The 27,551-nt window shown below is 46.4% G+C and overlaps 1 protein-coding gene across 4 annotated transcripts in view; it reads right to left on the bottom strand.

The window, feature by feature from the left end:
• Positions 1-27,551, bottom strand: part of MVB12B (multivesicular body subunit 12B) — a 124,664-nt gene that overhangs the window by 9,723 nt on the left and 87,390 nt on the right. For all 4 annotated transcript variants that reach the window (XM_048512732.1, XM_048512733.1, XM_048512731.1 and 1 more), the window contains exons 8-9: positions 16,111-16,166; positions 9,315-9,374 (exon numbers count right to left, since the gene is read on the bottom strand). In XM_048512732.1, the coding sequence (XP_048368689.1) occupies positions 9,315-9,374; positions 16,111-16,166 (116 nt within the window). The remainder of the gene's footprint in view (positions 1-9,314; positions 9,375-16,110; positions 16,167-27,551) is intronic.

The following is a 27,551-nucleotide window of genomic DNA, read 5'->3' as shown; positions in this document are numbered from 1 at the left end:
AGGAATTCTGAAAGGGAAAAACACATTTAAAACGGGCCAACCATCCTTGGTGCCAGAAACATAACCAAAAAGGTCCACCGCTTTTATTCCTAAGTCCATGTGATGCCCCCTCTCCTCACTAGATAAACTGGCCCTGGTCCATCATAGACTCCTTGGATGCTGTGCCCAGCCTATTCTTTTTGTCCTTTTCCCCCACAATACCCCCCTGGATTTCCCACAATCTCAAAAGAGACAGCAGCTCTGGCACCAAACCAGCTGTGCTCTTCTGGGGGCGGGGGGTTCCTTCAGTTTTTTCTCCTCTTTTAGTTTTCCAGATATACCAAAAGTTAGAAGAGCTGAGTCTGCCCCAATTTCAGTTTTCTCAACTTTTAAATTTTGTATGTTTTTTCAGCTTTCCGATTTGTTGGATTCCACTGATCTTAAAGCTTTATAAGCTATACAAGGGTAGGCCATGAATGTAGAAGAAGAGTTTGGATTCATACCCCACCTTTCTCTCAGTCCAGACTCAAGGTGGCTTACACGCTCCTTTCCCTTCCTCTCCTGGTAAGGTCGGTGAGGCTGAGAGAGTTCCGAAGAACTGTGACTAGCCCAGGATCACCCAGAAGGAATGTAGGAGTGCATAAACACCTCTTGTTCACCAAATAAGCCTCTGCCACTCAGGTGGAGGAGTGGGGCATCAAACCCAGTTCTCCAGATCAGAATCCACCTGTTCTTAACTACTACACCACACTGGCTCTCGATTCCTGCTACAGACCTCTGTCCCTCTAACTTTACCACCTCCATTCACTTAAAGGTCTTCTGCCACCTCAAACATCCTGGCACTTTCTCCCCTGTTGCTCCTTAAGTGTTAGGCCCAGACTCTTCTACTTGGGAGCCACGTCTTTCTTCAGATCCAGACTCTTCCACTCCTTGCCCTCTACACCTTCTGAACTTCTACTGCAGCCATGGCGTAGTGGCTAAGAGCAGGTGCACTCTAATCTGGAGGAACCGGGTTCGATTCCCAGCTCTGCTTCCTGAGCTGTGGAGGTTTACCTGGGGAATTCAGATTTGCCTATGCATTCCCACACATGCCAGCTGGGTGACCTTGGGCTAGTCACAGCTTTTCGGAGCTCTCTCATCCCCACCCACCTCACAGGGTGTTTGTTGTGAGGGGGGAAGGGAAAGGAGATTGTAAGCCCCTTTGAGTCTTCTATAGGAGAGAAAGGGGGGATAGAAATCCAAACTCTTCTTCTCTTCTTCTTTGCCATCGTCCTTCTTTCCATATTTACTTCCTTTGTTTACCTGTATTTGATTTTAAAACCTGTTTTTGTATTTGATTTCATTTATTTTGAAGTTATATTTGATGTTATTGTCGGTCATTGTGACCATTTAATAGCAACAGCCTTTGGCTATAGACTAGGGGTGTCCAACCTATGGCCCTCCAGATGCTCATGGACTACAATTCCCATTAGTTCTGCCAATTGGCCATGCTGGCAGGAGCTGATGGGGGTCATACTCCATGAACATCTAGACAGTCACAGGTTGGCCATGGCAATTATAGACAATAAACTGTACCTGTACCTCCTTTCTTCTTTCCTGTTTTTAAACATTGTTTTGATTTAATATCTAAGTTAACCAAACTGAAAAATACATGCCTTTGGACTTAAACCTTAGCTCAAACAAAACAAACCTGTCAGCATTTGCTGTCTTGTTTAAAATTCAGAGATCTGTCCTCTTGAGCTGGTAAAATGAAAAGTCCCAACTAATGTGGTCGGACAGGATGGGCCTAGAGGGAATCTCTAGTGCACCAATGAGAAATCATTCCAGTACTTAAAAGCTTCCCTGAGCTCAAAGCATTCTCCCTTGGAAGAGGCCGCCATTCGCAAGAGTGATCGGTAGACTCGAATTTCAATTTGCAAAACGAGATGCTTAAGCCCCGGGGGTGGGGGGGTCCCCAACATAGTTCCAATGGGTGGCCCAATTACACCTTTTTGGTGCCCACTGCATGTTTTTAGGAAGTGAGTGGGGCCTGGTAGGGCTTTTGTCCAGGAAGACTTTTGACTGACTACTGGAGATTTGGTTAGGGGTGTGTATTAAGTTTTCCAGTATTTTTCAGATTTGAGTTTAGCGCCCCTGATTATTTTCAGAAAATTCGGAAACAGCCAAATCCTTATGCTGAAATGGGCTTTTCCAGCTTTCTTTGAATAGCTGAAAAAATAGGTCTATTAAACCCTACAGAAAATCTCTATGGGGCTTGGAAGTGGGTGTTGGTTTGCAGCATAGTTGCAGGTGGCTCTCCTTTCAAGAACCCCCCAAGTTCAGAGAAGATTGAGTAGGGAGTCCAATTTCATGGGCCCCAAAGAGTGTGCCTCAATCTGTCAGTGGAGGAAAATTTGGGGCCTCACAGTGACTTTTAAAGGGAACAGCTCCATGTCACCCTATGGTGAATCTTTCCAGAGCTTGGGGGGAGGGGTGTTTTTCAAGGGAGAGATACCAAATTTTTAATGGATCTGCAAGTGCCTGTCTTTACAGGAACACCTGTATTTGGTGAAGATTGGGTCCAATTTTAAAGGCCTCCAAATGGAGGAAAACTGAGTGACTATAAAATTGGACCCCCAGACCCAAACTCAATCAAACTTGGAGGGCTCCTTCAGCTATGCTGAAAATTTGGTGCTTCTACCTCAACAAACAGGTCCACAGGGCACTGCAAAGGCTCCTCAAAGAATGCACTGTGCCTGAAATATTTTTCTACAGTCATAATGGGGAAATTTTATTTCACCATGGAATCCAGCAATTTTAGACCAGAGAATCTGTCTGAGACAAATTTTCCCACCATCCTTGTAATGGCAGGATTTTTTTTTCAGCAGCATCAGGAAATCTCTGCAAGGCTCTAGAGCCCCTTGGGGGAGGGTGGTATATCCAGAGGGCGGTATATCTAGAGGGTATATCCAGAGGGCGGTATATCTAGAGCCCCTTGGGGGAGGGCGGTATATAAGTGGAACAAATAAATAAAATAAATAAATAGAGCAGTGGTGGTGAACCTTTGGCCCTCCAGATGTTATGGACTACAATCCCCAATCAGCCCCTACCAGCATGGCCAATTGGCCATGCTGACAGGGGCTGATGTGGATTGTAGTCCATAACATCTGGAGGGCCAAAGGTTCACCACCACGGCTCTAGGGGGGCTGTTTTTTGAGGTTAAGGCATCATATTTTCAGTGTAGTTGCAGGAGCCCATACAACTAGACCCCTTGATTCAATGTTTATTAAACTTGGGGGCTCTTTTCAGAAGAGTCACCTGCTGCAAATTTAGTGCACTACCTCAAACCCCTCCCTTAGAGCCCCACAATGATAATGAACCTTGAAAAGCTGAAAAAAGAAACTTTTTTTCCAGCTTTTCCTAGCTTTGCCTTTTTGGTTCCATTAACACTGTGCCTCTTTTTCAGTTATAAAAAAAAGCCAGGAAAAGCCAAAATGGCTTTTTAAAAAGGGGGTGGGGTTTGGCGTATCCGAATGTACGCCCCTAGATTTGATTGGCTGCACAGATTTTTTTGTAGCTGTGCCCACCAGGCCGTGCCAGAATTCCAAACGTTCCCACAGGCTCAAAAAGATTGCGGACCCTCGCTTTAGACCACCATTGGTATGGGAAACACTTACGAACGCTTACAATTATGAACCATCCGAACAAGCAGCGCAACCTTTTAAATTTGTAGCAGAGTCCAAAATCTCTTGCGAGGAGCCGCACTGCCTGTCTGCCCTGTGAATCATGGAGCTGCTAACAGCTCTTGCTGAGATCCTTGGAAAAAGCCTGCGTGGAAGAGGCCAAGCATGCAGGGAACTAGTTAACACTTGAATTGGAGCTAATCTCGCTGGAAAGACGGCTGGAGGAAAAGAGCCCAGTTCTGATTAGAGCCACTCCATTTAGCCTCTCTGCCACGGGCAATGCAGCCAGTTGGCTTTAAAAACAATCCATGGTATTTGCGAGACGCTGCAGGTAATTTCCACCCAGATGCAAGGCCAGAAAGAACATCCAAGGATCCAGATCCAATGCACTCACAGTTCAACGGCACATGATATGAAACCATCTTGCAGGGGGTGGGGGTGGGGTGGAACCATTCCCTGATTCCCATAAATCCCAAACCCACAGTTATAGACCAAAACTAAAAGAATAAAAATCAGATTAAAATTCAGTAGCTCCCTCCTTGGCTGAGAATGAAAAATCTTCTTTCCTTACCTTTAAGAGTCAAATGGCCTTGAAAAAAAGTGACTATACAAGCTTTTCACAACACTCTTTGCCTTTCTGCATAAGGTCCAACCTCTGCTAATATATGTGCAGCAGCACCATCTCAAAGGAGGGAATCAGGACACACTGGGATTCCCCAACAAAGGTCATTCTTCAGCAGACTTCCAGAAGAAATCCTATTGCTCAAAGAGTGCAGTTCCATTTGTACTTTGACAGTTTCTGAAAAACCACTTTCTGTCTGAGGGGGGCGTTTGTAACATGGATGTTTTGATCCCCTGAGAAACTGGCATCAAATGGTTACTTCCCACACCACTGTTTCTGCCCCCGACCCCATCCTGGCCACTGACATCACTGCAATAAACAGCCAGGTCTTTAGGCTGGTGATGGTGGGGACCCATGTCAGGAGCAAAGTACAATGTAGACAAGTTGTCTCCTCTGAAGTCACGCTCTCCCGAATCAGGTCATGCCGGCGATTTCTCCTCTCCTCCATCCCAGCACGATGCACACCGCTGGTTCCCAAATAAAATTGCATTCCTGCTGCTGGTTTCTCCCTTCTCTTGGGACAATCCTTTTTAAGGTGGCCTGTTACTCCACAGGAAAAACATGCTGGCAGCCCCTCGACCCTCCACCTTAAAGGGAAAATCCTTCCTTTGGGCAGAAGCCACTGCTCCGGGTGGGGAGTATCCCAATGTAACCTGATCGATATGTAGAGGGCCTTTCCTTCTTTCCCTTCCTCCTCTGATGTTTATTGCTTCGACACCGATTGTAGATAACTAGGCTAAATGACCGTGAGGAGCTACACTGCCTCAGAGAAACAGAATGTGCCTTTTGGCCCAAGTGGGGAGGCGAGGCAGGTGGCTGCATAACCCTATCTTGGCCTTGGGGCACCTAAGCCTCTAAACAACTCTTTTCACGCTTTCTCTGGCAGGGGCTGATGGGAATTGTAGTCCATGAACATCTGGAGAGACGCAGGTTGCAGATCCCTGAGCTAAATACTTGCTGGCTTTCAACAAATCTACTGATCAAGAATCCAGAGTCTGTTTATTGTCTTAAGGTCCAAGACCTAACACATGGGTATGTTCCCATCCTATGTTCTCCCTGTCTAGCACTGCTAAAGAGTAAAATCAGTTGTGCCAGAATGCAGATGTCCCAGAGTAACGCAGAGGGGCCAAACAGGTGATGAAATAGCCCTCTTGGCTTCTGGTTAAGAATTTTAGAGGGAATTGCACGGAGGTGGGCTGGCTCCCTATCAAAATCTGATTTAACTCACTCACACATTCTGGATTTTACAGACTGGAGTGGTGTGGTGGTTAAGAACGGTGCACTCCAATCCAGAGAAATGGGTCTGATTCCCCACTGGGTCACCTTGAGCCAGTCACAGTTCTCTGAGAACTCTATTAGCCCACGTAAAGGCAGGTAATGGCAAACCATCTCTGAATGTTTCCTGCTTTGAAAACCCTACGGGGCTGCCATAAATCAGCTGTGACTTGATGGTACTTTTCACCACCAGAATGTACAAAGCGTCCTGATGTTGAGTCGGTCTTCCCAACCCGGTAGGGTCTGCTCTGATGGGCAAAGGAGGCAATCTTTCCCACCCCTGCCACTTGAGATGCAAGGATCAGAACCCTTCTGTATCCAGCACCAGAGCTTTGCACTCAGGACTGGTCCTCCCAGACTCAGCTTTGGCATTTCATTTTATGTGATGGTTTTGGCCTTCTTTTTATAAGAGGGGGGGACTTGTTAATTTATGGTAGGCACAGTCAATGCCTGTCTCCATTCTCCAAGTCTCCAAAAGTGTTTCTTGCCATGCAAAGTAACTCTTTTGCAAACTGCAAAACTCCAGAATAAAGATGTCACCATCTAGTGGTCATGTTTTGAGAAGAAGAAGAAGAGTTTATACCCCCCCCCCTTCTCTCCTGTAAGGAGACTCAAAGGGGCTTAGAAACTCCTTTCCGTTCCCCCTCTCACAACAAACACCCTGTGAGGTGGGTGGGGCTGAGAGAGCTCAGAAGAACTGTGACTAGCCCAAAGTCACCCAGCTGGTGTGTGTTGGAGTGCACAGACTAATCTGAATGCCCCAGATAAGCCTCCACAGCTCAAGCAGCAGAGCGGGGAATCAAACCCGGTTCCTTCAGATTAGAGTACACCTGCTCTTAACCATTGCGCCACTGGTGCTCCTATGGAGGAAAGATACTCATCATGGCTGAAATTATATGTTTGAAAGTTATAAATCTGAAAGAGAACCATATATGTTATGCAGTATAGTACAGTGTTTAGTGTTGGACCAGGGCTGATAAGACTGGAGTTATCTTCATGCTGTTATGAAGCTTACTGGATGATCTTGAACCAGTCATGCTCTTCTTGCTCTCTGTCAGCCTAGCCTACCTCACAGGGCTGTTGTGACGATATGGTGGAGCAGTGGAGAACCATGCATGCCGCTCTAAAAATGTTGAAGGAAGCAAGCAATATGGGCCTGTAGATTTTAATAGCTGCTGATTCAAATTTTATAGGACCTCCCCTGACCCCCAGATAAGTATTTCAAGAATCACTTTGGGCTCACAAGCCACCACCAGCCATCCCTGTTTTACATTTAAAAAAATAAAGTAATATACTCTCAATTCATGGTGACCTCATCCATGGGCATTTCAGGCAAGAAATTATGAGAGGTGGTTTGCCATTTTCTTCCTCTGTGTAGCAACCAGTGGTGTAGCGCCAATGAGGCGGGGGGGGGGGGGGCAGGACGCCCCAGGTGCACGCTGGTGTGTGGGCATGGCAGAGGCATTCCTCGGTGTGACGGGGGCACAGGGTGAACACGTGCCCCGGGCGCTTTCCCCCTTGCTCTGCCCCTGGAAGCAACTCTTGACTTTCCTTGGTGGTCTCCCATCCAGGAGTTGAATGTGGCTAACCCTACTTGGCTCCCAGGCTCTGGTGAACCGGGGCTAAGCTGGGCAATTCAGGCAGTGGTGTAGCGCCAAGGGGGAAGACAGGGCGTGCACCCCTGAAAGGGCGGGCCAGGGCATTCCAGGGGCATAGCGTGGCGTTCTGGGGTGGGGCAAGAGCGGGCAGGAGTGTGGCAGGGGCGCAGAGCTGCCTTGGATGCAGTTCCCCCTTGCTCCACCCTTGGATTCAGCCTGCTTCTACATCCATACCATGGTTTTATTAATCAGCTGCTAACACTCAACTATTTTCCCTCCAGATGCAATAATCAGTGCTACCACTAGATGGCACTTTGAGACCATGTGGGTTTGTTCTTTTCAAAAAGAAGATTATTCTAGCAAGTTAACAGGTCAAAAAAGTTAAGAGGTAAAAGAAAGAAATTTCGGTGTTATCCAGGAGGCAAGGTTGCATGCTACTTAGGTAACCGGGAGCTGTTGCAAACATTAAAAGGAATGCCTGCTTAGTAAAGAGAGTGTATGGAAAATAATGTGCAGGAATGCATCTCCCTACTGTTCTTAATTTTTTGAGAAAAACGGAAATTAAATGGCATGAAGGAGAAGAAAACTCCTTTGTTGAGGAGCAGTCTTTCCAAGAAGGGCTTTAAAAAAAAAATTGGCACCCACGTCTTCATTAATTTTATGTCAATGTCGTGATGTCGCGGCGAGCCGTGAGTGCCCGCAGCTAAATAAGCAATAAGCGCTATTTTTCAAACACGCAAACACATAAAGATGTCAGCTCAAACTGTTTACTAATTAACACTTAAAAAGACACAAATTAGATATGCGTGGGTAAGAGCAATTATAATCAAGACGAATTTCTTCAGTCATTTGGGATTGGGGGGGGGAGGAACCCCTCCCCCAAAACTCCAAGCTAATCACTGGAATCAACATTTATTCATTTTTTTTAAAAAAAGAAATCTGAACACCTGCCAGTTAGCAAATATGTTCGTTTAAAGACCATTACATGTGACTGTGCTCTGGAGGGTTGGCTGCTAAAAAGAAGCAAGAGAGATTGAAAAAGAAGGGGAAGGGAATTCCTCCCCAACCGAGTTGGGGATCTGCATAAAATTAAGCCTTCCAAGTTCGTTCTTGTTTATAGTTCCTTTGTTTAAAAGGCTGGGGGAAGATGTTGCCGAAATTAAGCAGTTAAACAAACACCTCCCTTGTCAGTTTTAAGAGAGTGATTAATATTGAACATTCGCGCTGCTAATTAGAACCTCCCAGGCTTCTTCAAAGCAGAGAAGCTCAGAATGGGCGGCCTTGAAGAGGAAACTAGGCAGAAAGAGGGCCTTCTGGGTTCAAAACGAGGCACTCCTGCAGGCTGAGGTTGAGAAGGAGTCAAGGGTGGCCATTGGAGACCCCTTCTTTTGTGCTCCCAAGGCCCAGTGGCTGCCCCGGCTCATGTGGAGACCAGTGGGAGAATTCTATTAATTTATCTAACAGTTTGCTCCCCCCCTGCCGTGCCCCCCATGCCACTTGCCCCCCCCCACTGCTGCCCACTTACCTGGCTGCTGCAGAGGAATGTGGCTGGCCCAGTCGAGGCCTTTTCCTCCACCTCCCGATTGTTGGGCCGCCAGGTGTGGGAGGTGAGGGAAGGCGGCGCCTGCCACTCGGCCTGGAAGGGCAAGCGAAAGGGCTCCCGGAGCCCCCTCACTTGTCCTCCTCTGGGGTGGTTGGATTCAGTCGGTTCAGTGAACTAAGGAAAAAAAATTAGCTACCGGTTCAGCTGAACCGGTGCGAACCGGCTGAATCCCACCACTAAGAGAGACCCCAAGTTTCTAGCCTTTCTGGTTGAAAAGATTTGCTCGAACGTGCAGAGGTAAGTCTTGGGAGGCCCTGAAAAAGAATTCCAAAAGGCTTCCTTGCCTTAAAGTGGCTTTTTCTGACCTCCCTGGTGACTAGCAACACCAGAATGCGAACTGTAAAAATGAACTGAATAAATAAATAAATTATGCAAGACAGGCAGAATGTATAAGTTAATAATTTTGCTTTTAAAAGAAAAAAAAAGTAGGTTCCCTTAATGCTAAAACAAAACCCCAAGCCAACACACTCAGCATATGCTGAGCTCTCATTGTAAAGGAAGAAATTCTTATGCAACCATGAAAAGGCAGATGGGTGCTGAAGAGCAGAAAGACAAATGATCCTAAAAGAACTTACCTCCTTTTCGATTTCTGCCAAGGACTTAATGGTAATGCCCAGGAGATCGACAGGCTGCATCTAGAAGGGAACCCCGCAGAGAATATCAAAATGAAACCTGAGCATTTTTCACAGCAAATTCCCTAGTTTCTACCATTTACTGGACCATCTGCAAAAAGAACTAGGTAATACTGTCCCTCCCAAGCGGTCGGAATGCCACACATTTGTATGAGAGGAGCCACCACAATGAAGACCACATCTTTCTAAAGAAGACAGACATGCAAACCCCATCTTTCAGTTCTGGGGACATCAGGACACTTATGTGCAAAATAGAATATGTGAACAGAGATAACTGTGGCCCACTTATGTCCACAACTGCACATCATGTTGCCCCTTCCAAAAGCACCACGGAGACCGCTGCTGCGCTTGCAGGTAAAACTGGTTGAACTGTACTAAAGAATGTGCATCAAGGTGACATTTTGGGCCGACTGCACAATTGGTGCGTTTGGCTAAACGTTCTTTGAACATAGGCAATGATTAGGGTTTTTCCACAGATTTTAAGCATGACTATGTGGAGCTACCTTATACCAGGTCAGACTATTAATTCTTCTAACACAGGGCCCACTACTTCAACTAGCAGGCTCTCCAAGCAGTCAGGGTAGAGGATTTTCTAAGTCGCTGCACACGTTCCTTTTTAACCAAACACGCCAGGGGTTGAATGGCTGACCTTCTGCGTAGAAAGTCCGTGCTCTGCCACTGAGCTAAGTCTCTTTTCCCATATGGCTATTTTAAGCTCCCTAGTTGGCCAGCTGGGTCAAAAGGCAGCCTAGAATTCTATTAATGTTTCACGCCTGCAAAGGCAGACTGCAGTAGGATCACTCTATCAAGAGCTGGTAATGGCTTGCAGGCTATTGCAAGAGGCAGTATGAAGATCTGGGAGATTCACATGCCCAGTTCTCTAAAAAGGGCCAGGTTGAAAGTTCAGCACCAACACTTCACCAGCTTAAAATATGAAAGCTTGTTTAGGGATGCATGTTAAGGTTTCAAGGAAACCATCTCTGCTGACTTATTTCACCGCCCTTTTGCGTTGCTGTCTCTACTGTTTTATGGACTCTCAGACATCATCTTCCACACTCCATTTCCAATCAATAGATCTCCCACCTGCTTTTGACAAATCACCTGAAGAGGAGGGCTTCCCATATGAACACTGGGAGGGAAGGGGTTAATTCTGGCTCAGCCTTGTTATGTTTTGGGGGCTTAGTTTTCCCCTGGGTTTAATGTTTTCTAAACACAATGTTTCTGACGGGCTCTAATGTCTGAAATTTCCCAGTGTGCAACCACACTCCCATTTAGTCAAGAAACAAGGTGGGGCTATGCAGAGGAAGGGATTGAGCTGTGCATATGTGAATAAATTTGGACTCTCAGCAACCGGCCTCCCCAGAAATAGGGACCAGGTTTAAAAATTCATCAATGGGTGCTCCTCTTTGTTTTCTCCCATCATCCACTCCTTTGACAAACAGTGAAGATCCATAGATGTGGAGCCACTGCCGCAGACGAGGCACAACCTGCTCTCCATCCTCATAGTGGGGGGCCTGAGATGGATGGGGAGCCAAGTCCCCCCCCGCCTCCGCCATCCTGAAGGCAGCTCCCGAAGGTTCCCTTTCAACCTCTTCAAGAATTTCAGGAATGGGGGCTGGAAATGAAATGTTCCTTGTTTCCTTCTCAGGGTGATACCAGATGGGAAAAAGAGATCTGGACTGGCCCCTTGCTCCACCCCCAACAGTGAATGGTGGGGGGAGAGATAGGTTTCAGGAGGGACCACAGCTTCTTTTCTTGCAGAGTGACTGTAATAAACAGGTGTGCAAGGAAGTCCCCGCTCATGTCATCAAAGTTTACAGCAACTGATGTAGTAAATCCAATTTGAGAACAGTGCCGTACAACTCTATTTCAGAAGCCAATTCCGCCTTTTCGAGGCATCGTCGTCTGTGCTGAACATATGTCAACAAGAGCATCTAAAGAATCTTAGCGGGAGATTAGCAGGGGCTTAAGTTCCTCTGACATTTTGCCCAGCAGCTGTGGAATTCCAGCTTCCTGGCAACAGAAAAGGACCTGGGGACATATATGACCCCCCCGCCCAGACCACTCTTCAGGAAAGCTACGCTCTCTAGCCCCCACCGCCGTCGAGTTACAGCACATTAGCTGCATGTAAGCCTCTTGCTCAAGGCACCTACCAAGGAAGAGAAATATAAACAGATCCTGTGTACTACAGGGTTGGTCTATTCAAAAGGTGCCACTGATTTAGTGGACAGAACATTTTTTTAAAAGCCGGTGATTTTGTTTCCTGTCAATATTTACAGAACATGCTGACAACTAGCATGATCTTAGAATAGTATTTGCCCATCACCCACAGGAGAGATTACCTATTCTAAAATGGTGCTGTCAGCCATCATGCAACTAAACGTAGGAAGTATGCATCAGAATGCTTCTTTTTATTCCTGTGCAGTTTTGGGTAAATTTAATCAATTAATCAGATGTTTTAACTCACAAAATTAATCAACTAAGACTTTGTCGGTTAGGTGACAACCTTAATCTGTACATTTCGCCGAAATAAGGCGCGAGTTGTATTTGGCGTCACAGTTTTGTGAGTCTGCAGACATGAATCAGTCGGTAGGGAAAGTGATACAGTACCTTGGGAAACCTGACGTTCGTTCAAAAGCTGCTAGCTCTCAAGGATGGGCAACAAGAGATGTGGAGATACATGGACTATGTCTGACAATGCAATAAAATGCCAGCAAATATTTCTTAAGTTGGAAGGTAGGTCTGGCGATTTACTGTACAGCTGCAATCAAAGGGGAGATGAAACCACAGTGGAAGTGGAGGAAGGATTGCGCTGGCATCTGTGCCACCGGTGCCATGCAAACTGGCACTAAGGGATAAAAGATGCTGGCACTAAGGGATAAAAGAGCCCTCCGGGGATAGGGCGGTATATAAGATTAAACAATAAATAAATTGGCACTAAGGGATAAAACTGGCACTAAGGGATAAAAGATGCTGGCACTAAGGGATAAAAGAGCCCTCCGGGGATAGGGCGGTATATAAGATTAAACAATAAATAAATAAATAAATAAATAAAATAAATGCCTGCACCGGCATGGAGGAGGGCATTCCAGGGATGTTCCTGGGGGCAGAGCTGACTTTAGTTGGCTCCCAGAGTACTTTCAGCCCAGGAACCCGCCCTTTAGTAGTGGAAACTTATGCCATCAAAAAAGGTGATGTAAGTCATTTTCTATGATGGGCTTTCCTGGGAGAGAAAGGTGTTTCCCCTTCTCCCCCACTGCCTGTGCAACCAATTGCCTGTTTGGAGGCAGAGTGGAGACACCATATTCGGTAGCAGCTGTGCCATCACCCCCCCCCTTTTGGACTGGTCTGTTCTTCTTGTTTGAATGTGTACTGTAAGCCATCTTGAGCCACACAGAAAGACACGATGTAGATGTTTAATAAGCAACTAGCTAGAACAGGCGGACCCAAGGTTTGTAAAAAGTGGAACAGAAGAATGGATCAGAACTAGGGATGTATACATTTTCTTTTTTTGTAATATGTGCTGTCATCTTGAGCCTTCCCATTATTGAGGTACCGGGTTCGTTTTGCTTATTTTTGTGGCATTTCTGAGTTACATGCCTTTTAAATAGCACTGATACAAAAATAATAGTGAACAAATATCAAGGCTGATGGGAGAAATTCAGTATGGGGAGACAGAAAACGGTGTGGAAAATTAGATGCATGACTTTAATTTACGCAAGGAGAAATGTCACTGAAATGGGGACTTTCATGCAAAACCAGGATTGCAAAATTTGGCAGCATCTCACAATAGAGCAATCATTGCCTATGAATAACAAACTCTATACTCCAACCGCTTAATAAATTAACAAGTTCCTGGGAGTTGTCATCATCATCTTCCTGAGTGTGTGTGTGTATGTGTGTGTGCACCAATTGCCCCTTTCAGTCTCCAAATAAGTCAACAATCTTTGCAGCACGAAATATTGGCGCCTGTGAAGGCCTCAAGCCAGAGGGAGAAAAAGAACGGAGAAGATGGAAGAGGTTTTTCTTGAAACCTGCATTTCTGTTGCCTGGACTCCAGCAGAGGTCCATCTGCTGCCTCATTAGGACGTAACGACCTCTCAACTTCCTAGAGTGGAATTGGTAAACAGGGCCAGAGAGGCCTCTTGCTCCGTGGCAGCTGGAGGCCGGCCAACATCACCATGGCAACCAAGCGGAGTTGGGTCAGCTAAAGTTACTTTGCACTCCATGTGTGGAATGGCTGACATTTTTCAAGATTTAAGCAGCTTCTAGAAATAGGGATCAGGAGGAGTCATAGACCAGGGTCTCATTTGGATGAAGATCAATACAGGTGACTGAAGAAGGGAGGATGATTTTATTATTTTTTGTTTTAAAAAAATGTTTTCCAAGACAAATAGCTTTTGCGGTGCTTATTTCTGACCAAGTTCTCATAAAAAGCAGATGATGATGAAGAAGAAGAGTTTGGATTTATACCCCACCTTTCTCTCCTGTAAGGAGACTTAAGATGGCTCACAAGCTCCTTTCCCTTCCTCTCTCCACAACAGACACCTTGTGAAGCATGTGGGGCTGAGACAATTCCGAAGGACCGTGAGTAGCCCAAGGTCACCCAGCAGGAATGTAGCAGTGAGGAAACACATCTGGTTCACCAGATAAGCCTCTGCCACACAGGGTGGAGGAGTGGGGGATCAAACCTGGTTCTCCAGATTACCTGCTCTTAACCACTATACCACACTGGCTCTCCATGAGGAGTCTAGTCATTACAAATTTTTTTTATTCCACCCTTTCTCCAAGAAGCTCGGGAGATGTACAAAGTTCCTTTGTTTTATTGTCACAATTATCCTGTGCAATAGGATAAAGTTGAAAGAAAGTGAATGAGACAAGGTCACCCCATGAGCCTGATGCTCCAAGTATTACAACATGTACGGGGTCTGTACTCGCTTCTGGACTACATACAAACTGGAATGGGTTCAGAGGAGGGTGACGAGAATGGCGAAAGGTCTGGATTCCATGCCCTATGAGGAGCGGCTTATGGAGCTAGGTATGTTTAGTCTGGAGAAGAGAACGTTAAAGGAACAGCATGATAGCCATGTCTGGATATTTGAAGGAATGTCACGTTGAAGATGGAGCAAGCTTGCTTTCTGCTGCTCTAGAGACTAGGACAAGGAGTAATGGATCCAAAGTACATAAAAAGAGATTCCACCTAAACATTAGGAAGAACTTCCTAATGGTAAAGGCAGTTCGACAGTAGAATACAACTGCCTCAGAGTGTGGTGGAGTCTCCTTCTTTGGAGGTTTTTAAACAGAGGCTGGATGGCCAACTGTCAGGAGTGGTTTGACTGTGTACTCCTGCATGGCAGAGGGGTGGACCTGATGGCCCTTGGGGTCTCTTCTAACTCTTATTCTACCACTTTAGGCAGCTGTGGTATAGTCTCTCTTGGAGTGTGTAACAGACTTCCCTCTGCAATACACCTCTGAAGATGCCAGCCACAGATGCAGGTGAAACGTTAGGAAGAAGATCTACCAGACCACGGCCACACAGCCCGGAAAACCCCGCACAACCAGTTGAGTCCGGCCATGAAAGCCTTCGACAAAACATGGAGAAAGTTTGCTCAAAAGGGAGAAACTTTCATCCTGACGGGCTAGTCATCTACGTTTAAGCAATTTCTTTTAACACAGAGGAGCACTCAAACAAGAGAACCCCATCTGCCATTTGAAGTAGTCCAGTGAAGTTCAAAGTTTTCTCCGCCATCTGCTGTTTGTGTGCGCGAGCCAAAGCCCGTGCCACAGCTGGGGTCCAGACCACCCAGAGGAAAGTGGTGGAGCTGCTTTGCCAAAAGTCAGAAGCAATGATCTTGGCCTAATTAGTCCAGCATTCTGCGTCCAACCGTGGGCAGCCTTAGGAAGCTTACGGTAAATGAAGGCCAGGGCCTTCCCCTATCGTTTCTGCCCAGTACCTGACATGCCAAGGTACACTGAGTGTGTACATAGAGAATATCCATACACATGAAGCTGCCTTATACTGAATCATAACTTTAGTCTACCAAAGTTAGTATTGTCCACTTTGGCTGGAAGTCGTCCTTCCAGTGCCCACGGTTCTTCACATGACCGACAACCCGAAACTTGCTGGAAATGCCGAGGATTAAACCATGGAATTTCCTGCATGTTAAGAAGTAGTAGAAGAAGAGTTTGGATTTATACCCTACGTTTCAATCCTGTAAGGAGACTCAACGTGGCTTACAAGCTTCTTTCCCTTCCTCTCCCCACAACAGACACCTTGTGAGGTAGGTGGGGCTGAGAGAGGTCTGAGAGAGCTGTGACTAGCCCAAGGTCACCCAGAAGGAATGTAGGAGTGTGGAAACACATCTGGTTCACCAGGTAAGCTTCTGCCACTCAGGTGGAGGAGTGGGGAATTAAATCCAGTTCTCCAGATTAGAATCCACCTGGTTTTAACCACTATACCACGCTGGTAGAGGCTCTAAGCCATGGCCCCTCCATATCTATTTAGTTCACAGCTATTAGTTGCCCACAGACCGATCATCCCTGCATCTGTCCTCTTTTAAAAGTCACTTGAGCCAACAGCTCTCCCTGATATTTTGAACCCAGTTTGAAATGGGGGTGTCTCTGCAAGGCGCCCTAGGCACATCAAATAAGCCACAGATTCTCGCTTCCCGATAGCTGATGAAACAGGATGAGCAGTTTCCAAACAGAGATGAACCGCAGGCCAGCAAGGTAGACTCACCCCTTCAGAAGCGCAGGCAAACTTCTCCGAGATCATAAAAGGCACGCCTTCCATAGCTACAAAGAAAAAGAGAGGGGGTATCATTATCGCTGAACATCTTGTTACTGACTGAATGATTTCCAGCGAGCTTTTGACTAAAACTTCCAAAGTGGCCCACAAGATGGATGTCACACAACTGATACAACAGAAGACACTGGTGCCTGGCCTGGCCTAAATGGATGTCAACACGCTTTCCATGTGCCTGCACACTGCCCAGCTCTCTATCCAAGCAGATCATAAGGTAGGACTGGCTAACTGAAAGCTACAAAGGTCTTGAAAACTAAGCATGTCTGAGGCTGAGAATGAGACCGCCTGAGACCGTCTGCAGGCCACCGTACGGTCCACCATGAGGGAAGAGAAGCAAGACCATGAATTCAATTAATACCCTCAGAATAATTTGGAATTGCCAAGGGGCCATCTCTGTTTCTGCTGCAGCCATGTTATGCCAGGAGCTGTCCCTCTAGTGCTCTGTGCTTTTAGCTTCAAACCCCTTCACACATTACCTACACCAAGGATACTGACACAAGAATACAAAAAGGACAGAGTTTAAAAAATTAAAAAGTTTGCCTCCTAGCCTTAAACTTGGGAACCTCTTGTATTGCCCCTGTTTGGATGTCCCCGACATTAGTCATCTGAGTTGACCAACTCTGAAAACAGAAGAAACTTGTGGAATTTCACCCAAAACCAATTGCTAGAATTTGTCTTAGAAAGCAGATTTTCACTGGAGGAAAAGAAAGAATTAAACGATCATTGTCCCAAGAAAAGAAACAGCCGAGATTGAGACTGCCACTCAAAGACAGATAAGAGGCTGATTTTTTTTTCTAAACTGAAGACACTTGCTTATCCTGTCCTTCCTCTAAGGAATGCAGGACCCCATGCATGGTTCTAACCTCCATTTTATCCTCACAACAGACTTGTCAGGTAGGCTAGGCTGAGAGACAGAGAAATACAGGCACTGATAAGTTTCATGTCTGAGAGGGGATTCGAACACAGGCCAACCAAGTCCTAGTTCGACATGGTCTGAACCCCAGCAGCTCGTCAAGACACTTCAACAGGGGTCTGGGGGGAGAAACCTGGCGCTGCTTGTCAAAAATCCATGTCACTTGCATCGGAAAATTAGGAAAAATCTGAAAAAGAACAAATGACTTGGAATCTTTATGCTTTCACAGCAGCAGTCAGAAACTTAAATTATTGCAAATGTCATTTTTCTATAGAAGACAATGATTCGGAATAGGCTGTGTGTGACATGCAGGTGAGCACGCCTCTCTTGAGAAGCTGAGAAGTCCAGACCACAAGTCATTAAACCACCACACACAAAAATTCCTCCTAGAAACAGACACCTATAAAAGCAGATGCCGGGATGTGAAAATACTCTGCAGAACAGGGGAGAGCAACGTTTCCGGTTTAAAGGCCCCAACTGGATCTCTGCTCACTTTTGAGGCCGTTTTCACTCACAGTTCTTCTGGTTTCCGATGGTGGCAGTAAAATTAGGTCCCCCACTTGGAGCCCTCAAGAACAGATGAAGACCCAGATGTGGACTCCTCTCTCATTCTCCTCTTAATAGCACTCCCCTCCCTTGAATGCCACCCTTCCCCTTCCCCCCTCTCCTTCCCTTGAACGTAACCCTCCCCTCCCCCTCCCTCCGCTAGGGTGGGTAGGCCGTGTCCAGATGCCAGCCCCCCCTCCCTTGTATGCCACCCCTCACTCTCCCCCCTCCGGTTCTCACTGGAGCTGCTGAATAATTACCCAACCAAATTAGCCCATAAGTTGATGCTGCGTTCTGGTGGCTTGATGCTTCCAAGAACCCGTTAAGCAGCTTGAAAAGGAGAAGGAAGGCTCCTGGGAACTGGTAGGGGCCTCAGCCCCCAATCTGCCCATCTCTGAAGCAGAGGGCAGCTCCAGAACTCTTGTCCACCCTTGCAGATTGAGAATCAAGGCAGGGATGTCTCCAAAACTCTTTTTTCTAAATTTCTCCCCACCCCACCCCACCCCACCCCACCCCACCCCACCCCACCCACCCACTTATCACCTTTCCAAAGTGGATCTGATACAGGGGTGTCCAACTCTGGTCCTCCAGGTGTTCATGGACTACGATTCCCATCAGCCCCTGCCAGCACAACCAATTGGCCATGCTGACAGCTGATGGAAATCGTAGTCCATGAACATCTGGAGGGGCAGAGATGGGCACCCCTGATCTAATAGATTCAAATATCCTCCATGGCTTCAACATGGGTAGTAGCTAATCTGGAGTACCGGGTTTGATTCCCCACTCCTCCACATGAAGTCTGCTGGGTGACCTGGGTATCTGCAAAGAGCTTGTGTGACTATACATAAGAACAAGCCAGATCCTCTGTGTAATGTTTAATGAGGGAGAGAAGAATGCTGGTAAAACACTGCAGGGAAAAAAAGCATGGATGCAAACACATCAGCTCTGCTTTGTTGTAAAGTTTTACTAATACTGATTTTTCATGCTGGGGGTGTACAAATGAAGGCATGGAACTGAGCATCCCCTGATTATAGGATTAAGCTTGAGAAATTCTCAAACTTATAAAGGAATTCAAAGGAGCAAAACACAGTGCAGAGAAAAAAATACGGACTAATAAAGGCAGGCAAAGGGTGTGACTATGTGTTAATCCTTTCACCCCTACATCGAACCTTAATTAACTTTGCTTACTTGGCACGAGCCATAAACTTTCATTTGCAAACCTTTGTGATATGTGATTAGTTTGTTTGCTTAAAACAAAAGAGATTATGCGTACATATCAGGTACGTGAATTATAACTGCCTCAGTAAATCAAGGACATCAACGATTGCCTGTGCTTTATTTTCCTAATAAATACATTCCAAAGATGGGAGTCTGGAGCTTTCTGCGTGCATAGCAGGTGCAAAACCGAACACAGGAAGTGCCCTTAATACCGAGTTAGATCACCAAGTGCAGCACAAACCACGACGTGCAAACCATGTGCTCCACTGGTTATCCTCAGACCCTGGCTAAGACGCTTCATCTCGTTGGCATTTCCAGCCTAATGAGTCATCTGTACCTGCTTCGTTTACGCAGTCGTTTTGGAAGGTATATACCGTGTCATTTTTCAGGCAGGGAACTACAACTGTATACCTGCTGTATAGCATTCTGGGTGTCTTGACTTTCAGTTAAAAAAAAGGGCCAAGTTTCTCACCCATATAGTTTACAAGCTTCAGCTTAACTGATAACACAGCAGTCAGCTGTTTAAACAGAAATGGGTGTACAGCAAGTTTAAGGGCTTGTAAAACATTTTTTTTTACAAGGAACAGCACTGAGTTTCACAACACCAGCCTGAATTTTGTTGCAGCCTGTTGTACCAAAAGGATAGATCACAGGCCACCTCACTCCCCCGGCAATTAAGGACTGCTGAAACATCCTTGAGATTTCGGGGAAAGCTGGACTTTCCCGACAAACAGCGTGTGAACTCACTTCTGTCTGATCTTAATAATTTAATTAAAATTCTGCCTGTCCTTTACATATACGGCTTTCTCCTGACCACAGACTTGCTTATAATAGTGTATTAGGACAGCTGTTCCACCAATCGTTAAATTTTATCCTGCCCCTCCTCATAAGACCTTCAGATGTGTACGTTTTTCTCCCACTTCCATTTCATCCTGACAACAAGCCTGTGAGGTTGATTAGGCAAAGCAGCAACTGACCCAAGGTGACCTGGTGAGCTTTATGCCTGGGGAACATTTGAACCCAGATCTTCCCAGTATTACAGCAACATTTTAACCACTATAGCTTACTATCATCTGTGTGATAAGGTCTAATTTGTGGGATCAGGAAGAAAAAATTGCTTTCAGGCTTTGTATTGCTAATCGCGTGTTATGATTCTCTCAGCAGTGGCGTAGTGGTTAAGAGCAGGTGCATCCTAATCTGGAGGAACCGGGTTTGATTCCCCGCTCTGCCGCTTGAGTTGTGGAGGCTTATCTGGGGAACCAGACTAGCTTGCACACTCCCACACACGCCAGCTGGGTGACCTTGGGCTAGTCACAGCTTTCTGGAGCTCTCTCACCTCCACCCACCTCGCAGGGTGTTTGTTGTGAGGGGGGAAGGGCAAGGAGATTGTAAGCCCCTTTGAGTCTCCTACAGGAGAGAAAGGGAGGGGGGATATAAATCCAAACTCTTCTTCTTCTCCAAACTTACGGTGCAAAAGATCCTAAGTTCAAATCTGCTATAAATCCCAACAAAAGAGATGGAGAAGGATATTCCCAAACTGGCCTTTATGGGAAACAGGTTGCTACTAAATTACCATTGATCTAATGTAGCAGGACTTTTCTCAGGTAGTGATGAAAGCATCCTTCGTCACTGAAGATATGCAGTGAAACCCAAGCCACTTTGTTCCCAGCATCAGGACCATATACAGCAGGGGTATCCAGCTCTGGCTCTCCAGATGTTGATAAGGATCGTCATCCATGAACATCTGGAGGGCCAGAGTTGGACACCCCTCATAGACAGTTTCTTGTCCCCTTCCTTATTCTACTAGACAGATGTCTTTGAAAAACCCTCTTACTTAAAAACCAAAATTCATCATGAAAAAAGTAGGCAAAATTTTTCTACGAAATTTCAAATGTGGATGTTAAAAATACCCTTTAAAATTTAACATTTGCAATATGGATTTGGAGTTCGAATGAAACTTTTAGGCATGGTGAGAGAAATTTTATTTTTGGAGAATGAACACCAGCTGCTGTCTGTCTGGTAGCAAATTCAAGATCCGTTAAATGAACAGTGCTTGAGAATTACAACCTTCATTTCCAAACACTGTAAAATTCAAGCTTAAATGAGAGAACAAGGCAATTTTGAGATGGAATTATGTGACAGAACAAAGCAGATGCATGAAGATTGATGAAAACCTATGCACAAATACAAGAGAAGAGAAGAGTTTGGATTTATATCCCACCATTCTCTCCTGTAAGGAGACTCAAGGTGGCTTACAAGCTCCTTTCCCTTCCTCTCCCTACAACAGACACCTTGTGAGGTAGGTGAGACTGAGAGAGCTCTGAAGAACTGTGACTAGCCCAAGGTCACCCAGCAGGAGTGTAGGAGTGTAGAAACATATCTGGTTCACCAGATAATCCTCTGCCACTCAGGTGGAGGAGTGGGGAATCAAATCCAGATTAAAATCCACCTGTACTTAAACACGACATCACGCTGGCTCCCAAGAGTTCTGTTGCATCAGGACCAATGAGCCATCTATTCCAGCATCTTGCTTCCAACAGCAGCTAATCTGGACCCCATAAACAGGGTGCAAAGGCCTTCCCCTCTTGTTGGTCTCCTGTAACGAGTATTCATAAAAACACACAAGGAAGTTCGTTTCTGTCGCTACTTCCTCCGAAGGTGCAAAACCCCAAGGCCCAGCACAGATAAACATGCAGTTCAAAAGCAGAAGATATGCCAAGCGAACTTGACAGCATAACGTGGGTTCTCCCAAGCAAACGAGTTTCCACAGGGCTGTAATTAAGCAGGCATATAATTAAGTGGATGCCCTTTATCGGAACGATTGCAGTTAAAAATGGCATGATGCACAATGTAGTCTGTTATTAATGCCGTAATCCCAAAGAGAAGGAAACACACACTGGCAGGAATCCGCTCCGTCAGGCCTGTCATTATGAAACTGTTGGGGAGGGGGATTGAAGAAGGGGGGAAGAGACAGGGGGTGGGGGGTGGGGGACCGAAGGAGGGTGGAAGAGCCACAAACATTAGAAAGGAGGACAAACCCATTCAATGACTTCTCGTTTTCATGGGCTGAAAGTCAAGAGAGTGCTGAAAGTTTTCAACCAAGACCTATTTCATGTAGCCAGAATGGAGCATGTTCCCTTTATCCAGTAATACCTCCTTCTCGGCCGGGCTCTCACCCACAGACATCACCTGGTTCCTTCCTGGGTTATCATGTTAGCTTGTTGAATAAGAAATTACTTGCTCTTTCTGCTTCACTTCAGTGCCACTGTTACAGATGGCCATAGTTTGCTACTGCGTTTACCAATCCAGCAGTGATCAGGGGACATAAAGGTATAGCCAAGGACTATCAGTTTCTGAAAACCTGCTGAGTCTGGCCTCAGCGTAGGTGACCCTCAGACTGTCCACCCACAATTGCCCACTCACCCACTCCTTAGATCAACTGGTCACTGTGTTCCTACAATCAAGTCTACCACCCTCTTCTACCATATGTCCAGTTCTTACCTCCTGCAGCAGCATATGACTGCCCTGATGTACATATGAACCTCAGTAATTTCTGGCCTGGATATGTTTATTTCCAGTTGCTATAACCACAACAGAGAAATAAGGTGCACCTATGCACACTTTCTGGAACAAAGCCTACAGATTTCCAAGTGTAGTACAAACATGATAATGGACAGTCTGCAGGCCCAGGGGAAATGTTCTTATTGGTTCCCCAGTGGCTCAGATCTACAGGCAGTCAGAAATGACAAAAACAACAGGCACACTTGTGCAAGCCAGTCAGAGGCATACCGCCGATGGCAGTGGTGGCGAACCTATGGCACTCCAGATGTTCATGGGCTACAATTCCCATCAGCCCCTGCCAGCATGGTCAATTGGCCATGCTGGCAGGGAGGCTGATAAGGCCTTATGATCCCATGAACATCTGGAGAGTCTGCGCCGTGCTCCTGCAGTCTCATGGTGACATGGGGCCACCCAACAGGCTCCTGCCCCCCCTGCCCACCCACTGCCGCTGCCGCCACCCACTGGCCAGCTGGCCATCGTCCCCCTCACTCACTCTTTACTTTCCCCACAGGCTCTGAGGCTCAGCTTCAGGGAAGCTGCCGCTCGGGCAGCTTGTCTTTATGACTTTCTTAAAAGGGCAATGCTCCAAAGATTGCTTAAGCAAAGTAAAGAGTGAGTGAGGGGGATGAGGCACTGCATGCAGTACTCACAAGTAAGCGCTGTGGTGCTTACTCACGAGTAAGTGGGGCTCCGTGGGGGGGGGGCGCCTGGAGGGTTTTTGGTCTCCGGGTGCCATTTACACCCAGTATGCCACTGAAGCCAGTGGGTGGGCTTCCTACACACAAAACAGATAAAGAGCTTCCCTGCTGGATAAGATCAAGGGTCGATCTCGAAAAGCATCACGCTTCTTGGGATGCAGCGGGGTTCCCCCCCCCCCCATATTACCTTCCTTTGCTATAATATATGGGCCAAGTTGTTTGCACTATATTTTAAATGCTTTTTTTCACAAGGTAGTTGAAGCTTTAGACGAGCTACTACCAAGAAAGCAAAAGGAAAAAAAAAGATACCCAAAAGCGCACGGTCACAGTCTCCGCACAGAAGTGGATTATGCGCCGTAATGAGCTTGCCCTTCTTCCTCGCACACCAGATCCCCGGCTTCAACCTTAACTGTCAAGTCAGCAATTCATCTCGCTCCAAATAGCTATATTTTTAGCAAAGGCTACCGACGCGATCCTAAATTTAAACACGCCGATGAATTCCCATCGGCCGCATCCGCTAAATATAATGAGTTTCGAGAGCACAAAGAACCTGAGCTGGAGCAGAACAACATTCCCCGGAATAATGAGCACTTGTTCTCTTAAAAGAAAACAAATAATGGGATCAGAAACAGGAGGAATTCTAACTAATAATTGCTGTTATTATCCCAGGGGAAAAAAAAAATAATAAGCAGCGATTCATAGTGATTATGAAAATGCCTGCAATTGTTCCTTTTGACTCGTTGAAAGATCAGATGGCTTCTTCAAATTGCTGCTAATAAAGAACGTTCTGGGACAAAGAGGATGACAAATTCAAAAAAGGATCTTTTTTTAAAAAAAAAAAAAACCCCACCCAGTATTTCAAATATAGCTGTCAGGAACCACGGGCGTCAGAACAAGGGTGGCATTGAATTTTTGCCCATAAAAATGGGAGTGAGGGAAGGAGGGAGAAGTTTTATGGAAAGCGCCGCTTGCTTGCCTTATTTGGGCACTGCTCAGCACCTGGTTGCCTAAGCCGCCATATAAACTGCAGCTTTAGCACCATTAAAAACATATATGAAACGGGCCTCTTCTTGAAAGAATCCCAACCAATCAGGGATCACGTCAGTAACATGTTGCCACTAGTGGTGGGATCCAAAATTTTTAGTAACAGGTTCCCAAGGTGGTGGGTTTCAAACTGTGGGGTAGCGCCAATGGGGCTGGGTGGGGCACAACGGGGGCGTGGCCAGACATTCCAGGGCGGGGGATTCCTGGGCGGGGCTGTGGCAAGGACGCAGCCAGCTGTTAATGGAGTCCTTAGGCAGGAAATAATGAATGCATGTAAAGAGGCATGAGGCTGCCACGCACGCCGGACCACCTCCTGCTAGACTGCTTCAAGTTCTGCGTGCTACTGCTGAGAGGAGGGGCGTAACTAAGGCAAAAATCACGCGGCAAAATCACCAATTAGTAACCCCCTCTCGGCACACAGAAATAATTAGTAACCTACTCTCGGGAACTTGTGAGAACCTGCTGGATCCCACCTCTGGTTGCCACCCTATCATCACTGTACATTTGTAAGTTTGTGACGATTGTCAGGAAACACTGCCTTCACTCAAAGAATACTTTGACAATGCCCTGCTGCCAACTGGATATGGGTATAGGACACCACAAAAACAAATGAGCACGGGCATTCCTGGCCTGAATCAATAGGTATCTTTGCTTTTGTTTCACAGATTCCTTTCCCCAAACCGCTGAAACATGGAATGACTTGCACGGATTTTTGCAAATTGCACCAGTTCCTGGTCAAGCCACACTTAAGCCCCTTCCGCACGTGCAGGATAATGCACTTTCAATCCACTTTGCAGCTGCGTGGAATCGCAAAATCCACTTTCAAACAACTATGGAAGTGGATTGAAGGTGCATTATTCTGCAGGTGCGGAAGGGGCCTTAGAAACTAGACCCCACCTGTCAATGTTTTTCTGGCCCTTTGTGGTGAGGCACTCAGGGCTACAGCCCAGAGGACTGAGCATGCCCGTCCAGCTCGATGGTGACTTCAGCCACTCGGGCACCAATTGGTTTCATCTCAGCTGCATGTGCCATTAAGTTACAGCTGACTTATGGCGATCCCACAGGTCTTTCAAGGCGAGAGATGTTCAGAGGTGTTTGCCATTGCTTGCCTCTGCTTGGGCTGAGAGAGTTCTTAGAGAACTGTGACTGGCCCAAGGGCACCCAGCAGGCATCATGTGGAGGAGTGGGGAATCAAATCCGGTTCTCCAAATCAGAGTTAGCTGTCCTTAGTGTAGTGTAGTGGCTGAGTTGGTAGGGCTCAATTTCCCTGCCAGGCACCAACCGGCTCTTGAAGAATACCTCATTATCCCATCCCACTAGACTTTTCAAAGGTCATCCTCCAAGGCTCTCCTAGTCTAGCTCTGCAACACTCTGAAGGTGCAATCTGCAAAATTAAACCATCTAAAACAGAGGCCTGCAACCTGCGGCTCTCCAGATGTTCATGGACTACAGTTCCCATCAGCCCCTGCCAATTGGCCAGGCTGGCAGGGGCTGATGGGAATTGTAGCCCATGAACATCTGGAGAGCCGAAGGTTGCATACCCCTGATCTAAAATCTCACTGGAAGTAGAGAGTCAACATTACTTCATACAAGCTGCAGAATTGAGTGGGACTATACCATTTTGGACTGTAAGTACAGAATACATTTAGTAATCAAGGGCTTCAAATGTCAACGATCCACAAAAAACACAACACTCTGTCTACAAGACAAAATCTCCCGTGTCTTTCATGGTACAGGAAGCTCAGGGCATTTGGGGAAAGTATAGAGCATTCCACCCACCCTTTGCAATGGAAGAGTGTAATCGTGGGCAATATTTTGTATGCACGGTGGCATCTGAATTAGGGCAAGGGTACTCAAATCCACCCCTGCCCACCCCCCATTCAGAAGACACACAACCATCCAACTCGTCTGCGTGAGGGTCCCAAAGAGCTGGGTTCAAACCATTATTTATGCAAATAATTAATTACTCTTGTTCCCGTCAAGTGGTTTGTCATGACACATTAATGACTTGATAGACTTCCATGAACTGGAGAGAACTGAAACAGCCCGCGCGTCTTTATCGTCATTTAATTTAAAAACGATCCTGTGTGAAATTATCTAGTCGTGAGTGATGGAAGCATAAAAAACAGACTCAGCAAAGCTGCTTTTGGATCATTGCTTTATTAATGGGACCGTCAGGAAAATGAAAAATGCTGGCATTGTCATACTTAGGCTCCCGGAAGAACTGCCTCACCACTTGGAAGGAGGGCTGCATTTTGCATACCACAGTAAGCACATCAATTTGAACACGAAACATACAGAGCCGCCTGATACGGAGTCAGAGCGTTGGGCTGTCGAGCTGTGCGCCATCGGCTCTGACTCGTGGCAGCTCTTCCGTGTCTCGTGCAAAGCAAGGTCTCTCCCACCACTGATCTGAGATCTCTGAGATGCAAATGAACACAGGACCTTCCGCATGCAAAACATCACCTCTCCGCTATACAAATGAAGCTCCTCTATACTGCAGAGCTATATGGTCCATTAATGGCTAATCAAACTTGGGGCAGCTTCCTTCAGGTCTCAAGCAAGGGAAGGTCTTTACCAGCACCTGAGATCCTTCAACTGGAGGTGCCAAGGATTGAACATGTGACCTTCTGCATGCAAAGCAGGTACTCTTTGAATAGTCCTCTCCAAACCCATGAGGCTGCTTTACACTGAGTCCAACAATTGGTCCATTTGGTTTAGTATTGAGTTTTTTGTCCAACTTGTAGCATCTCCAGGCACAGAAAGGTCTTTCCTGCTGCTGGAGAGTCCTGGGTCTGAACTTGCATGGACTGATGTTGTTACAGGTCCCGTGTCCAACAACAACAACAACAACAACAACAACAACAACAGAAGCTGCCTTACACTGATTCAGACCCTTGGCTCAAGCTAAGTCTAGGATTCTTTCAAGTTTACCACCAGCAGCTATTCAGGGTTTCAGGGAGAGTCATGTCTTTCCCATAGAATACCAAGATCCTCCAATTGGAGGTCCTGTTTCAAGCCAAGGCAGTGGCTGACTTGAAAATAATATTACTTTTTTGAGCAATTATTCTTGAATGTCCTAGTTCACAGTCCATCAGCATCCCTGCTTAGTGTGTGTTGAGGCCGGGTGGGTGCGGAAGGAGGGTTTGCAAATCTCAAGGGCCACCTGGGGAGTATTCTAGATCTCTCTACACGCCACACCAGGGGTGGCCAACCTATGGCGCTCCAGATGTTCACAGACTACAATTCCCATCAGCCAATAGGCCATGCTGGTAGGGGCTGATGGGAATTGTAGTCCATGAACATCTGGAACGCCATAGGTTGGCCACCCCTGCTCTACACACAGAGACTTATGGCACACACATACCCTATAGCAGTGGTGGCGAACCTTTGGC

Source organism: Sphaerodactylus townsendi, linkage group LG12, assembly GCF_021028975.2.
Source record: "Sphaerodactylus townsendi isolate TG3544 linkage group LG12, MPM_Stown_v2.3, whole genome shotgun sequence".
Taxonomy (NCBI): Eukaryota; Metazoa; Chordata; class Lepidosauria; order Squamata; family Sphaerodactylidae; genus Sphaerodactylus; species Sphaerodactylus townsendi.
Note: the sequence above shows the minus strand (reverse complement) of the source record. Positions and strands in the feature narration are given on the sequence as shown.